Raw genomic sequence first — 16,962 nt, forward strand, 5'->3', positions numbered from 1 at the left:
CCTCCCCACTGCGCTCTGGTGGAGACGCTGGCCCTGATCTCCAGCTGCTGTTCAGGGACTCCCCGCTGGCCCCTCCCTCTTGAGGTTTCTCCCTTGGAATCTCCCTTGCTCTGGCCACCGGCGCTCCCTTCTGTGAGTCCTCCGATTCGCTAGAGAGGCTTGTGGAATAACACTGGCCACTGTCACTGCCTGCGCCCCCCTCGTACTCCTCCTCCTCACTCTCCATTTGCTCCCCCTCCTGTGTCTCTCCTTCTGAACCCCTGACACATGATATTACGGTGTGGGTGGGGCACGCCGGGCACCTACAGTGTGGGGCCCAAGTCAGTGCCGTTGGTGTGGGCTAAGCTGGGCACATTAAGGTTGTTTCTTTGCTAGCAGAAATGTATCTGTGTCAGTTCCTATCCTATATCACAGCACAATCAAAAGACAGAACCATGGGCTTGTTTGGACATCACTGCAATTCACACTTTCACATGGCTATAACGAGGTCAGTCATTTTCACTTCCAGTTTCACATTAACCACAGTTTAGCATTGCCCCCAAACTCTAAACTGAGGTTAAAGCTAGCAACAGTTTCTTGGGGAAAACAACTTTATAAACTGTGGTTTGAAGTGGGCTTCCTTCACCAAACAAGTCAGGATCAAGCTTTAGGTTTTTGGGTTTGATGCCATGAGAAATTGCAGTGAAACCTTCCAAGCTTGAGGCCTATGTGAGGGTCCAGGACTCATCTTCTCTCATTATTGTAATGCTAAACTAGAGTTAACATTATACCGGAACCAGCTTTATGGATAGGACTGTGCACCTAGGTGGAGGCATGATTCACAGTGGCTGGGACGGTGAGGGGGGTAGGAACATGGAAAAATTAGAATATCAACAGACAACAACATACCATACTTTTGCTCTTGCCAGCAAAAGTCTCTCTAACATACAGAGCTCCTACTGCATTCTCCATGTTGGTGTTGACGTAGCTCACGCATTCCCGCCATCGAGCTTCTTCTAGCATCATGCCATAAAGTGCCTTGGAGAAAAGAAGTCCCAACACTTCTCTCATCATCCAGACCACATAAGGCCTGCTCCCAACATCCCTTCAGCTGGCTTCCGAACCCCTTATCTGCCCAGCACAAGCTCCTTGTTCTTTGCTCTAAGGTTGACCACAGTCTAGACCCTGGGGTAGTCAACTTCTTTATACCTACCACCCACTAATGCGTCTTTCTTGATGGTAAAATTTCCTAACTGTCCGCCAGTGTTCAATGGAAGGAGGATTCAGCTTGTGCCATAGAACCCCCTACCGTCCACCTAGAATCCTGAAATGCCCACTAGTGGGTGATAGGAACCAGGTTGACAACCCCTGGTCTAGATTATCTTAATGCCCTCCTGCAGGGTGGTGGTGATAGGGAGAATTAGATCTGGCTGGGGAGCCAGAATGTTTATCACTTCCACCTGCTATGGGCCAAGTTTGACAGGTCATCCACCCATCAACCACCTGACATTGCAGTGATGTCAGATGACCCCCCCCTTTTTTTTGCCTGCATAGTTTGAAAGCAAACCATCCTGGCAAAGATGCAGCCTTCATCAGCATATCCTTGGAGCTTGTGGAGTGCTTGGATTGGGGCTGCGTAATACCTGACTATCAGCTGATTGCTGAGTACTGTGAAGCGCTATGCTCTCGGCATATCTCAAAACAATGCTATTAGGTAAATAAATGTACACAAGTGAAATAAATACAAGCCACAAAAGAAAATATGTAAGACATCAAGATACAGGACTAAGAGGCTGTAGCTCAGTAGCAGAGCATGTGCCTTGCAAGCAGATGGTTCCCAGTTCAATCTCTGGCATTTGATTTCTGTTTTGTAAATGTGATCTGTTCAGGGCCAATACTTCTATTCATTTTAATCCAATCCAATACACAGTGCTCTAAATGTTTAGAGTAGAGTTTACTTATAGTCAGTGCTTTTTGGGGGTGGGGGGAGACGCGGGGGTACACATACCTCTAAACATTTTGTGAATCTTTGTACTTTTGTCCATTTCCTGTATTTATTTTACCTGATTTGAGCTATAAAAATGGTGATTTTCTTGAGTCAAAATACAGTGATACCTCGGGTTAAGTACTTAATTCGTTCTGGAGGTCCGTTCTTAACCTGAAACTGTTCTTCACCTGAAGCACCACTTTAGCTAATGGGGCCTCCCGCTGCTGCCATGCTGCCGGAGCACGATTTCTGTTCTCATCCTGAAGCTAAGTTCTTAACCCGAGGTACTATTTCTGTGTTAGCGGAGTCTGTAACCTGAAGCGTATGTAACCTGAAGCGTATGTAACCCGAGGTACCACTGTACCCCTAAACATTTTTTTTAGAAAAAAACCACTGCTTATAGTGAACAGGAGACTAATAAGGCAATAGTTACATGGCTGCTCAGGATAGCCTTTTATATATATGTAAATTGGGATAATTACAAAGGTTAACCATAATTTTGTTAAAATTCCATTTTGGTCTATAAGAGTGAAAAGGTTAGCAATCTGTATATTTTTTTAGTATCTCAGCAGAAATCCCATCAGAGTCTTACCAGTGAAATAACAAGGAAGTAAACAAGAAAACAATAAAATAGGGCAATGAAACAATAAAATGGTGAGAGCAGCTGCCTCGCCTTGCCTCAGAGGTCAGCGGCCATCTTGATAATCCAATTGCAACATACATCTAGAAATTCCCCTCTCCCAAAGAATGTGAAAAGTACCTATAACACTAGTAAATGGCTCCACCCAAAATAATATCAGTAAAACCTGTGAGTAAAAAGTGGGAGAGTGTTACCTTTCGGTAGTTTGCCCTGGCCTCCTTGAAACGCCGGCTCAAACCGCTGACTCTGTCAATTACCAGGCGCCACACCAGATAGTTCTGGATTGTGCTGGGGGTGTATGTATACATGGGGGGGGGGGGTGGAAAGGAAGAGCAGAAGTGAGGAATTGTTAAATGGGTTGCTCGCTACAATAACTAAAACCCTCTTGAAATTTAAAACCCCTCAGGGCAATTTTGAACTGATAAAAATCTAGGAAGGAAGGGGTTAGATTGTCTCTTTCCTCCCTACTGCCCCCATTACTGCATCATTCAATAAAAGACACTCTGAAGCATATGGAATACATAAGCTCTGCTAGAACTTGCAATGCAGTCCTCAGCCAGTTTACTCAGCCATTAAGTCCTGCTATGCTTAATGCTATATTTAATGAGTACTCAGCCCTGAGTGCTCACTGGAAGGACAGATCCTGAAGCTGAGGCTCCAATACTTTGGCCACCTCATGAGAAGAGAAGACTCCCTGGAAAAGACCCTGATGTTGGGAAAGATGGAGGGCACAAGGAGAAGGGGATGACAGAGGACGAGATGGTTGGACAGTGTTCTCGAAGCTACCAGCATGAGTTTGACCAAACTGCGGGAGGCAGTGGAAGACAAGAGTGCCTGGCGTGCTCTGGTCCGTGGGGTCATGAACAGTCGGACATGACTAAACAACTAAACAACAACAACAACAACAATGTTTAATGGAGCTGTGCACATAGCGCTGCAGCCATAATAAGTCCAATGTCATCATTTAAAGAGTGACACTGAGATCACTTTCAACCCATACACTGAAAGCACTATGATGCCAATTTAAGCAGTCATGGCTTCCCTCAAAGAATACGGGTCTCCCAACAACTCTCATCGCACTTGAACTATAGCTCCCAGAATTCTTTGGGGGAAGCCATGACTGTGAAGCACCATGATACTGCTTTAAATGTATAGTGCAGATGGGTCGCTCTCTCTCTCTCATACTCACTCACTCACTCACTCACTCACTCACAGTGTCTCTTTCTATTCATTTTCTCTCCCTCTTTCTGTGTTTCTCTTTTACTCAGTCATGCTCTGTAGGTTTTAGTTTAACTCAGTTTCTCTTTTTTCAGCTTTAAGTTCATGTCTTCACATTTCAACATCCTCCCAGGATGCAAATAAATAATAATAATAATGATGATGATAATGTTTTGCCTAATATACACATTTTTTGCAAAGCCATGTAACTTAATAAATACAATGCATTTTTGCTTGTTTGTTTCACCAATAATAACCATGTTGGGGTTTTTTGCAAGACAATTTCTCTAAAATAATGCACTTTTGTACGTTAGTTTCACTAATATGTGCATTTATAGGCACACTCTACTCTAACATATGCATTTTTGTTCATATTACCTGGCTGGAAAACTGGAATGAAAAATTCAGAAAAGTGTGAATTTTTGAAAGATGTCTGTGTTTTGATCTGTGTGTTGCTTGGGGAAATGCAGACTGAATTGTATTTTCCCCCAACTCCTCTTCTCCCTGTTTGTTTCTCTGTTTTACTTTCTGCTTCTCTTTTACTGTTTCATTTTCTCTCTCTTTATGTTTTTATATTTGCTCCCTTCTTCTCCCTCCCATCTCCTGCCTCAGTCCAAGAAATCTGGCATCCCTACCTGGCTGAATAACTGGTGATGACAGCTTTTAGCTCCCGGAGATATGGCATTCCATGCACGACCACCTCCTCATTGGGACTGATCTCAATGTTAACCGAAGACATTACATTTTGGATGAAGAGTGTCCAATTGAAACCCTAGATGAGAGAGAGAGGGGGGGGGAGGGGGAAATGAAAACAAGTCCTTAAAAAAGATATTGGGAAATTCCATTTTCATCCCTCCGTGGCCTGTTGAAATTGTTTTTCCTCGAAATTGACATAGCAAAGGGATTTGCTCAATGAATTTAATTCTCGATATATGGACAGTATTTAAAAAAAGGGGGGGGGCTTGATCAGGAAGTGCAAAAGCTGGTGGATACACTAGTTCAGGAGATCCAGTTCAGTTTATATCAAATCACAAAGACTGGATTCCTTAAGCATCCCTAGATAATGCATTCCTCAACATGTCCCATTCAGAGGTATTTATCATCATGCAGAAAAGGATTCATAGTGCTCTAAGGAACCCTGGTCCAGTGCTCTTCAATCTTGCCCAGATGCTGTTGGAGCACAGCTCACATCTTCCCTGAGCCCTCCACGCTCCACGCACAACCTGTAATGTAGGATGCAATTGAAGCATCCCTGACAGGTGGCCACTCAGCCCCATGCCATTTTCTGAGGCAGTCTGTTCCATCGCTGATCAGCTCTAGCCATTCTGAAGTCACTTAATGTATAGCTGAAATCTGCTTCCCTGTAATGTCCACCCATCGGTGCTAGGCCTGCTCTCTGGGTCCAATCAAGGCACAGGCCAAATGAAGCTTACCAGTAGTAGTTGGTGGGGCAAGTGGGGCTGTGTTGCTCTCCTGACTTCCTAATGCTGCACATCACTGTTGCTTACCGGAGGGAGGGGAGCAAGGCAGCAGGGAGCTCAGCAAGGTGCAGACACACCTGGGAGGATCAGATTAGCTCCACCATTGCAGCCACAGCATGATCCCCACTGCCTTGCCCCTCCTCCACTTCTCAGGAAGTGGTAATGCTACGTGGCATTAGAAAGCCAGGAGAGCAACACAGCCCCATTTGCCCCACCAGCTACTACTGGTACGCTTCATTTTGCCTGTGCCTCGATTGGACAGAGCAGGACTAGGTTCCGAGGCTTCCTTCCGAACATAGTCATGGCCTCCTCTACAGCTAACTAGGGGTGGGGGAGGTTTCAATTCATTTCACATGTAAAGACGAACAGACCTAATTAGTACGTTCCTAAACACATTGCAAACAGAAGCACTATCACCCTTTGAAATTCGCACATCTCTGAATTTTGCAGAGCAGATCTCCAGGCACACAAAAATTGCAAACTGCTGTAGAAATGTGGAGAACTGAAACCCCAAAACGGACAGAAACCAACATTGTCAGATTCACCCAACCCAACTGGCTATTACTAAACAACATTTTATGTTTTGGAATCTGATATTGTCATTCCAAGAACACATTAGGGAGCAGGTCTTCAAACACTTACATTTAGTTCAAACTTTTCCTGGAGTTCAGCAACAGTCATTTTGTTGTATAGCAAAGTCACATCATGCCTTTCCTCTGTGGGCACTGTAGCCTAGAAAGCAAAGATCAGAGTTGCCCTCATATTGTGCCAAAACAGAAATTTCAAGGACAATTTGGAAGTTACTCCTTGGATGGGACACCCAGAAAGTTCTCTGTCCATTGACAGAGGGCTCTTTGTGAGTTATCACATTGTGTAGTGGAGGAATCCAATGCAACAGTTATGCTGATAAAAACTCATTGCTCTGGCTATTGCACAACAAAGTCACCAGCAATGTGCTTATGTATTCTCATGCACCACAATGTTCCACTGGCACAAAGCATTTCACCACTAGAACAAGTACACCACTATGTGAGTTTAAATTAGTGCTACATTTGATACAACCCAATGGGCCTACATTTGAGTATACTAACATTGGCTATAGCCCTATATATACTGCTGTCCTCATTCCCTTTTGAATTTACTCTTCAGCTTTCCAAAAAAAAAAAAATCTGTACTCACGTTTGCTACATCTGTTTCAAATTCCATAACCTTTCTCATTTCTTCTTGGACAAAGTTGTCATCTTTGGACATATTCATATCTTCTCTAATCATCTTGGCAATGAGGACCATGTACTGGAAGTAAGCTTCCCTCACCTAAACAGAGGAGGACAAAGAGAAGATGTTAGAAATTTGCATTTAAGCACAGTCCAGAGGCAATAAATTCATCAGGCAAAGTTGTTAACAGTCAGAAACACTGAAGGTAGAGACTACCACTGGATATTTCAGTGGCTTCCAATTCGTTGGATAGTCCTACATCTGAAGTATAAATATCTAAACCAGAGATGGTGGGCCTGTGGTCCTTCAGTTGATGTTGGACTACAACTCCCACCATGCCTGACCATCTACAGTGCTGGCTGCAGCTGATGGGAGTTGATGGCCATCAACATCTGAAAGAACATAGCCCCCCTCCCCACGTGTTCTAAATTATCTGCGACTGGTGTCTCTGAAGGACCACCTTAGGGTTGAGCTTGGCTGTTGATATTTTAATCAGCAGAGATGCAAGAACAGCTTAGTAAGCTCAGGCCAGAAAACAAGTTTGGGGTATAAGTAAGAAGAAGAGATGACCACCTATGAGCACCCAAACTCTTCTCTGTCTCAGACTGAAATAAGATCCAGATAATAATTCCTAGTTTACGCACCAGATTTTCAAATAACACCAGAGGTTTCTTGCTTAGCTATTTGCCAAGAGCAGTAAAATCATTTGCCAAGAGTGGTAAAAGTTCTGGGGTGTGTAGAGATTGTCAATGTTTTAGGAGATCTCCCTGAGAACAGCACATAAACCATGAATGAAGCAGAGAATAGAATAGCAGCTATTTTAGTAGATTGTTGACAGGATGTGTGGGATTCCCTGGAATCTTTCAATATTGTGATGTTCTAAAGGTGAATGTGAAGTTTGGAAACTGTTAAAATACTTACTCTTTGGTAGTTGCCATCACTAAAGTAGTAATCTCTTGAGGGCATTCCCAACCCAGGCTGGTCAATCTGGAAGAAAGGAATCTCTCTTATTGTGTAGGAAAGGATTCAACAGAAGATGTCAGTATCAAAAACCCATTGCATAGAAGACGACCAAATGATTTGCATATGGAAGGCCCCAGATTCAAATCCTGATATTTCTAATTCAAAGAATGTCCAGCTCTGGGACATTTCTTATTAAGATGCAGAGGAGCTGTTACCAATTGGAAGATACAATACCGAGCTAATGGACCAATAGTGTGACTCAGCATACAATAGCTTTAGGGAACCAAGTGAAGGTTTAATCCACAGCATCCTTAGGATCTCAAGTGGCACACCACATATAGCTGACTGGGGTTGTGGTGCTCATCTCACTTTATTGGCCAAGGGAGCCGGCGTACAGCTTCCGGGTCATGTGGCCAGCATGACTAAGCCGCTTCTGGCGAACCAGAGCAGCTCATGGAAATGCCATTTATCTTCCCATTGGAGCGTTTACCTATTTATCTACTTGCACTTTGATGTGCTTTTGAACTGCTAGGTTGGCAGGAGCAGGGACTAAGCAACAGGAGCTCACCCCGTTGCAGGGATTCGAACTGCCAACCTTCTGATCGGCAATCCCTAGGCTCTGTGGTTTAACCCACAGTGCCACCTGCGTCCCTATAGCAGGGATAGGCACCCTCCAGATATTGTTGGATTACAACTCCCATCAGCCCCAGACAGCATGGTCAATTGTCTGAGATGATGGGAGCTATAGTTCAATAACATCAGGAAGGCACCATGATCTGTCTTCCACTTGCACACAAAAAAACCACCTGTCTTTTGCCAGAGCTGATGGTTGATTTGTCCTTCAATACTGAGCAGAAACAGCTTGCAATACAATGGGTTATATCTAAGTTAGCCAGTTCCATTAATTTCAATGGGTATACTTGGGAGTATAAGGAGCATTGGTTACAACCCAGTCCTTTCTGTTTGGGGAAACAGCACAGCATAGCATACCAGCTTCTTACTGTTCTAGTTCTTTATTTGGAGATTATGTTTATTTCAAGGACTACATGCAATTTCCACCTGCCTAGAAGGACTGTGCCACATGCTTTATAACTGTGTTTCAATGAACACAGGGTATTGTAAGATAGAAAGACGGTATATAAATTAAAAGTGGTGAAGGTGATGATGATGAAATCTTAAACAGATGGAAGAGGAATAGTAGAAGACAATATCCATAAAATATTGGGTATGGGGGAGTGAAATGTACAAATGCATGCAATGGGCAAAGAAGAGCAGCCCACCAACCTAAAGTACCACAATTCCCTGATTTGATGCTTTCTTACATAAATTATATTTCTGCTGGAATCCCGGTCGTCATGCCACACAAACATGTCAATGAGTACCCGTGCGTTATATTGGAAATTCAATAAGGCAAGCTTGTCTTCTATTTTCCAGTTTGGCTCTGGGGCAAAAGGATTAAAGAAAAGAAAACGAGTTTAATAATAATAATAATATTCCTATTTCAACTACTTATGCATCACAATTATCTCTAAGCCATAACTTATGACTTAATAATAATAATAATAATAATAATAATAATATTCCTATTTCAACTACTTATGCATCACAATTATCTCTAAGCCATAACTTATGACTAAACCCAATTGAAATCAAATGTATAAGTTGCCACCAATGTAAATTCCTATAGCCTTTCCAAGGTCACAGGATTAGGCAGCAAATAAATGAGTAACATGTTTGCAGTGCACATTTGTATAATACTTTGAGTTCTTTCATCCAATGAGGAAGATGGATATGTTGATTAGGGCCCCTGAATTCTTTTCAGGTGTTAATCCAAGCCAATGCCAGGGTTGGAGGCAGCAGGGTGGGTGGGGTGCTGCCTTGGGGGCTTCTACCACCTGAGGTGGCTGCTTCAACCTGCCTCATGGGTGGGCCAGCCCTACTAACCTGGCATGGAAGCTTCAACGCCCTAGACCCAAATGTTGGACGGTAGCTTCAGCTGCATAGGCTCCATAGACCTACGCCAGTCAACAGATACATTGAGAATTAGGGTCCACCGCTGTGCCACTGAAAGCCAGCTGGCATTGGCGTCAATGCCCGGTGAGATCTTGTGGAAAACTCATGAGATCTCAGGGAGCATGGAAGATCTCGTGAGATCTTGGCAAGATCTTGCTGTATACTGCTGGCGGTGCTGCTTCCCTTCCAGCAGCATAGGTGGTGTGGTGCCAATGGAGGTGGGTGATGTGGCAGTGGTGCAGGTGGTGTTGCAGTGGGTGGCACAGCAGTGTGGGGCAGCACTTCCCCATTTTGTCTCAAGTGGAGAAATGGGGCACGCTGCCCCTGCAGGTTGAATCTGCTGTCCCCAACTGGCCACCCATATAATCCACATAGAATGATAAGAGTTGGAAGGGCAGGGCTGCACCACATAGGACATCATCCTCAGTCCTCACCCAAGTGCCAGAGTTTGGGATTCGAAGTGTTATAGCTGCTTCTTCTTTGGCGATCACTAGTAGCCGAGTAAGATTGTCTTCTATAAACATGGTTTTAACAATGAGTCCATAAGTGACTGTGGAGGGCAATTCTGGACCCACACGTCCTTCCTCAGTGGGGACATAGGTTTCAAGGTGGGAGTTGATCATGGTGAGGGTCTGCCAAGTGTGCCTTCCTCTTGGCATGTTTCTCTCTTGCGTCCTGAGTTCTAGTGTCTTCAAAGCTCATGACACCTTTGGTAAAGGCTGTTCTCCTACTGCAGTGTTTCCCAGCTGTCAGTGTTTATACTACAGATATATATATATATGATTTGCCTCATCCCTGCTCAAAGATGGGCACCCTCCTTTATTTACTATTATTTATTTATTTCATAAAATGTATACACTGCTTGGTTGCCAACAACAACAACAACAACCTCAAAGTTCCCCTGGCCTCCTTGTTACCATTTGTAATATTCCAGTCTGCAGAAGCCACTGGCCAGCCACCAACCGTGTTCAAGACCTCGAGCAGAGGCAATGAGTCGTGTTGCTCTATGATGCCTACGAATGGGAAAGGAAAGCAGCAGGAAAGAAAAAAAGTGAATGAGAATAGGGATCCTGGCACACTGGTGTAGGATCCTGCCTTATACCAAAGAATTGGAATATCGAGCTCAGTGTCGCCTACACAGATTGGCAGAGGCACTACAGGGTTTCGGACAAGGGAGATTCACAGCTGCAGCTGGAAATGCTGTGGTTTGAACCTGGGAGTGTCTATATGCAGAGCTCCAGCCACAGAGCTATGGCAGATCCCTGAAGATAAAGGAAGCTACGTCATGCTGACTCAGAGCTCAGTATTATCTCCTTAGGTTTGCAGTTGCTGTCCAGGACCTCAGACAGCTCCCTCTCAAACCTGGCTGAATATGCCTGGAGGTTCCTCTCTCTCCTCTTTCCCATGCAGGCACATCAGCCTCCAGCGCAAGCTGTGTCCCAACACTTGCAACATGTAGCATGTCACCAATCAACACTGGAGACAATAAAAATAAGTGCATCTAAAACAGGTATCTGAAAGAAGAAATGACTATAGGTAGCTACCATACACTGTCCGACTATTTGGTCCAAACCTGGGTCCTTCTACATGAAGAGCTTCCCTTCCCCTAACCAATAAAATATGCAATGCATAATTTCTTTAGCTACATTGTAAACCATATATAGGTAAAGGGGCCCCTGACCATTAGGTCGGGTCACGGACAACTCTGGGGTTGCAGCGCTCATCTCGCTTTACTGGCCGAGCATACAGCTTCCGGGTCATGTGGCCAGCATGACTAAGCCGCTTCTGGCGAACCAGAGCAGTGCACGGAAACACCGTTTACCTTCCCGCCAGAGCGGTATCTATTTATCTACTTGCACTTTGACGTGCTTTCGAACTGCTAGGTTGGCAGGAGCAGGGACCGAGCAACAGGAGCTTACCCCATAGTGGGGATTCAAACCGCCGACCTTCTGATTTGCAAGCCCTGGGCTCTGTGGTTTAGACTATAGCACCACCCTACTCCATTCACTAGAAGTGGCCGCTAGGGAAAACAGCTTGATAAATAGGGCAAATGGGTGAATAAATGGAGGAGGAGACTCACTTTCATTCATACAGGATCTATAAAGCATTTTCGCCTTCTGGAAGGCTTCCCGATCTTCCTGCTCTGGTGTCTCTAGCACACCTGGAGGAAGAAAAGGGTCATGATAGCATAATGACCTGCAATCTGTTCTCTCTGTTTGGGTGCAGGTGAGGTCATGGCTGCAGTAGCTGATAAAGCACTTGTGGTTTCAGCCTCCACTGTCTCTGAATAGCAATTGCTGGTTGGGCCACTGTGAGAAGAGAATATTGGATTAGAACCATGGTTCCCAGCATGGGGCAATTTGATTTTTAAGGGGGGCAATTTGAGAATGAGTTATTAACAATGTATGACTTTTTAGGCTTCCTCCACGTGAATAGGAGTTCACTTTTTGAATAATAATAATTATATGTAATGGGGGGGTGGGATCAGGATTTTAGAGATGCTTAGGTGGGGCATGGCCCAAAAAAGGTTGGGAACCACTGGATTAGAAGGACGATTGGTCTGATCCAGCAAGTTCTTCTTATGCTCTTAATGCTGGAAACAGGGATTTGCTAATCTGTTGGCTGAAATCACTGGCAATTGGGCCTATTCTTCCTGGTTGTTGCTGGGTTCTTGCTTGTGCTTTCTATGGGCTGAAGTTGCAGGGACCAAAACAAGCTATACTGGAAGCTGTTTACAGCCACCTGTTGGTTGAAATACAACTTAATAGTGAGCAAGGCACTCAAGTTCTCTACTGCCATCTGCCGGAGCATTTTCTGTTGTGACGCTCTCCAAGGTTTTGCATCTTTGTGCAACTTGCAGAGGACACCACCTCTTTGACAGTATTGTTGAATTAACCATGCATAATGCCAATGAACAGAGACTTTACATTGACATATCCAGACCTTGGATGGAGGTGGCTAACAATCTAACTGTTATTTTCTTTTGGGGGGAGGTATTTAGAACGTCATAACCTGTGGACTACACAGAATTGGACAAGATGACAGGAAGGATTCGAAACCCGTGGGACCAGAGATTCACAGAAGATTGGAAGAAATATACAAACTATTTGCGTGGCGATACCCGCCCCCTCCCACAAAAGGAGTAAATAAAGACACCGGACACCAGAATTTAGGTTAATGGGCGAAAATGGCCACAACTTTATTGATTACAGGTAAGAGCGGTATTGGCTTTAGGCATTGGCCCTAACAGACTATCCGGTCTAACCGGGAAGGGTTAAGCACCAACAGGGGGAGCCCCTGAGATGCACATCCCTAGGCACTCCCCCAAGGAGTTACCGCTTGGGGGGGCGCTTTAGGCCCTAGCCTCCGTAGGTTTCGGATGAGGTGACGCCCCCCGGAGTCCTTTAACGAACTACCCATCCAGATTTGGGGGAGGTGATGGCGTTCCTCCCCCTAACATCATTTGCATAACAATACCCCTGCCAATGCCTAACCGCCACACGAGCCAGGCTCGCCGCCAATACCCTCAGACCTGTAACCAATCCCTGATCCCCCGAAAAATGTCGGCCAGCCAGATATCGTTACCGGCATCAGAAAGATGCATGCCATCCCTGCGGTAGAGTGCTTCCTTGCTAAATTGGATGCCTGGGTGTTCAATGACCCGCCCACCCAATGCGGCCATGCTAGTAGGACTACAAGAAGTTTTGTAAGGAGGAATATATGAAATATTACAAAGAAGAGAAAGAAGAGAGATATTAGTTATGATATTTAAGTGTAATAGTGCAAGTAAGAAATGTAAACTAAGTGAAAAAGATTGGAAAATTTTCAGATGTGATTGATGGCAGTCAAAAAAATTGTATAAGATATAAACGTATGTTTAATAAGTGTTGAAAATGATATGTTAAAACACACACATACACATGAACATCATAATCTGAGTCCGTGAACTGCAGCATACTTGGCTTGTGCACAGATCTAGCACTGAGTGGGGAAGTAGGCAGGTAATGGGAAAGTACAGAAAAGAGACCCTCACCTTTGAGAATAATCTCCAGTTCATCCCTCAGTGTGTCAAAGATGTTGTATCTGGAACTGGTCTCTGGGATGACATGACGACTGAGCCAGCCTCCACAGGCATACTGGTAAAAATTCTGGCAAGGTTCTGCTGTGGGGTCCATGTTCTGAATTATTCTGGCAGCTGCATGTCATGATAACATAAATGTGTCCATTATTCGGGAAGCAGAATGCTTGCAAGAACCTTTGTGGTGTCCAATAATTGAGCCCATTTTCAGCTGTTGTGTGCCAGCTTGTACCTAGAGGCAGCACATCCCCCTAGAGCAGTGATGGCCAAACTTGACCCCCCAGCTGTTTTGGGACTACAACTCCCATCATCCCTAGCTAACAGGACCAGTGGTCAGGGGTGATGGGAATTGTAGTCCCCAAACAGCCGGAGGGCCAAGTTTGGCCATCACTGCCCTAGAGCTTGAATTTCCCCTGGAGCTTTTTTTTGTATTTGTGGTTTGTTGATTTTAAAATTAAGGATGCATGTGGGCTGACAAAGTGAGGAGCAATTCTTCTTGACATTTGTGAATATGTTATAGCTAAGTAAAAGTCTGGCAGAGATCGAAGAAGAGCAGCTGATGGGAAGTAAAGAAGAAAATAGAAAAAAATTAAGGCTAAAAGGCCAAAATATTTTGAAATGAAATTTTTAAATGTATGTAATATTGAGCACAATTAAGGGTGGGAAGTGAAACATCAAGGGAGCGGGATGGGAAGTCAACTTTTAAATTTGTTTTAAATTGGAATTAATTTGATGTTAATTCATTAAAAAAATGAAAAGCAATAAAAATTAATTGGCAAAAAAGAAAGAAGAAGAAAGAATTCACCTAGAGCTGGGATTGTTCTGGCAGACAACACTACACGCTTGGTAACTGTTTGCAAACCCCCCCCCAATAATGCTTGTAATTAAATAGCTCCCCCTTGAACTGGGATTGGAAACAAAATGGCAACCAGTTTGTTTTAGAACATGGGATATAGAGGGGTGTGTCTAGAACCTAGCCTACTGTATAAACCTAACATTAGTTGCTTTACATTAGTGGTTCTTCCCAATTTTGCCTCTGGCCCTACCCACCATTAGCTTGTGGCCCCCTGAAGGTTGCCCAGAAGGTCATGTGGCCCTCAGACAGAAAAAGCCCACCACTCCTATTGTATCTGATAAACACCAAAATGAGGACAGAGCCAAAATTCATTCAGAAGAATATTCTGATTAAGTTACCTGATCATTTGCCTTTTCTGGGCTTCCCCTAAGCCAGGGTTATGGGGAACATTTTTGGCCCAGGGGGACAGATCATTATCTCTCCCACCACCATGGCACAACTTTGACAAGTGGGTGGAGTCAGCCTTGTTGGCATCTGTCTGTTTTGAGGTACAATAAAGTGCACCTCTGGGGGTGAAGTCAGACTGCTGCATTAGCAGTACCAATGTACCAGATCATTATCTCTCCCACCACCATGGCACAAACCTTGGCAGTGTGTAAGGAGGTCTTGGGCTCCCAGATGACAAGACCTCACCCCTCTTGGCCTCACTGATGTGGTCCAAAGCAAAGCAAAGCGATACTTTTGGCACCAGCTTGGCTGCAGGAGTTGCCGGAAGGAGGCGTACAAGGCACCATCCAACTGTCTTAGGGATTCCAAGCGGGGCCAACAATCATTTGACATTTTGGCAGCTAGTGGCTGAAAAGTGGGAGGTACTGTCAAAGTTGGTTGGTGGGTGGAGTTGGGAGACACCTGCTTTTTCAGTACATTCCCTGCAGAGAACACAATAGTGGAGCACTACCCATAGCTGATGAGTGGAGGGTTCAATCCTGCTGACTTCATTGGTCTGCTGTGCCAGCACATTTCCTGTAGTGGACTCCAGCAGGAAAAAAAAAGGGTTCAGGAAATAATATCATTTTTACCTGCTGTTACACACCCACGGGTGGTACATACATTCTGTGGACTGGCACCATTCTGTAAATCTGTGGATATACGAAAAGCACATAAAACACAGACCATTCACAAAAAAAACCCCACATGCCAACAAACCTCTCCCTACCTGAAATTTCCAGCAACTCGTATTCAGAGACATACTGCCTCTGACAGTGGAGGCAGGACATAGCCATTGTGGATAGCTACCATTGACAGAAATTCCTGGAGGAAGAGGCTAGTTCTCCAGGTTAGTGGTCATCACTACATCCCATGGGATCGAATATGTGCTGCATGAAGAAGTATTTTCTTTCGTCCTGACTCTTTGAACATTCAGCTTCATTGCATGGCCCTGAGTTCTAGTGTTATGAGGGAGGAAAAACTATCCTCTGTCCACCTGCTCAACACCATACATAATTATATACACCTCTATCATGTCTCCTGTTCTACATGAGAAGAGCCCTTCTGGATCAGGCACACTACCCTGCTCTCATAGTGTCCAACCAGTTGCCCATGATGGAAAACCCACAAGCAGGACTTGAGCACAACAGCACTCTCCCCACTTGTGATTCCCAGCATCTGCTCTTCAGAATTCCACCAAAAGGTTATTGACATCTCCATAGATTATTCTGGCATTGTGTCAATGGTGTATTCCAGGAGCTTCATCACTGACGGCTCCAGGGTTTGGACAGGACATTGTCAGCAGGACCTCTTAACCTAGTAAGGATGAATAGATATCCAGCCTTTAGGTTCAGAGGCAGTGTGCTCATGATATTGCCAATGGACCAAGATGTTCAGAATCCCATTCATCTCTACTCTTTCTTCTTTTGTGGGTGCCCTTCCAGGTGCCACATATAGCTGCTGGGTGAGTCCAGATCAGTGTGCCAACTTGAATAAAACGTTGGGGAGGGGCAGCTAAGCGCTGCATAATCGATCACAAGATGAGATGCACACACACCCCATTTGAATGGCAATGCCCATCAACTTTGGGGGTAGCAGTCTCCTCAAATATTTTTTTGGGGGGCAAAGGGACCTCAGTCCCTAGGAGTTGGCGCTTATGGGCAATGGATGTGACTCTTACCTATGTGGAATAAGACAACCACCCCTACCCCCAATGTCTCCATCTTCCTTGCAGGTAACCATGAGGCATCGTCACAGATTCAGGGCACATTTCAACCATGAAAAAGCACCAAAGGATGAAGTTGCCTCTGAGAGGGAATGAAGCCTGGGGAAATGCCCTGCAGTTTAAACAGAGGAGTTGGAGGGCAGCATTTGGGCCACAGGTCTGAGGTTCCCCTCCTTTAGAGCTAAGTTTGCAGGCATCTTTGTATCTTCAGACTCAGACCTTGAGAAATGTGCAACACGTCTGTCCATCTTGCAATGCCTCCTGTCAAGCCAGCTCAGCCACATTCTTTCCCCAGCAAACATAACACAACTCCTTAGGATTTCCACCCTCCTGCTCTCCTCACCAAGAACTCCCGCAATCCAATCCAGCTTGATGTGCAT

The 16,962-nt window shown here is 44.8% G+C and overlaps 1 protein-coding gene across 4 annotated transcripts in view; it reads right to left on the reverse strand.

The window, feature by feature from the left end:
• The window catches only part of MMEL1 (membrane metalloendopeptidase like 1), a 39,711-nt gene that overhangs the window by 12,041 nt on the left and 10,708 nt on the right, over window positions 1-16,962 (reverse strand). For all 4 annotated transcript variants that reach the window (XM_083752581.1, XM_083752582.1, XM_083752580.1 and 1 more), the window contains exons 3-13: window positions 15,450-15,509; window positions 13,530-13,691; window positions 11,577-11,657; window positions 10,414-10,509; window positions 8,806-8,924; window positions 7,442-7,507; window positions 6,485-6,619; window positions 5,948-6,037; window positions 4,460-4,596; window positions 2,801-2,894; window positions 889-1,017 (exon numbers count right to left, since the gene is read on the reverse strand). In XM_083752581.1, coding sequence (XP_083608707.1) covers window positions 889-1,017; window positions 2,801-2,894; window positions 4,460-4,596; window positions 5,948-6,037; window positions 6,485-6,619; window positions 7,442-7,507; window positions 8,806-8,924; window positions 10,414-10,509; window positions 11,577-11,657; window positions 13,530-13,691; window positions 15,450-15,509 — 1,169 coding nt within the window. The remainder of the gene's footprint in view (window positions 1-888; window positions 1,018-2,800; window positions 2,895-4,459; window positions 4,597-5,947; window positions 6,038-6,484; window positions 6,620-7,441; window positions 7,508-8,805; window positions 8,925-10,413; window positions 10,510-11,576; window positions 11,658-13,529; window positions 13,692-15,449; window positions 15,510-16,962) is intronic.

This window comes from Podarcis gaigeae (assembly GCF_964106915.1).
Source record: "Podarcis gaigeae genome assembly, chromosome: 8".
In the NCBI taxonomy this organism is placed as follows: Eukaryota; Metazoa; Chordata; class Lepidosauria; order Squamata; family Lacertidae; genus Podarcis; species Podarcis gaigeae.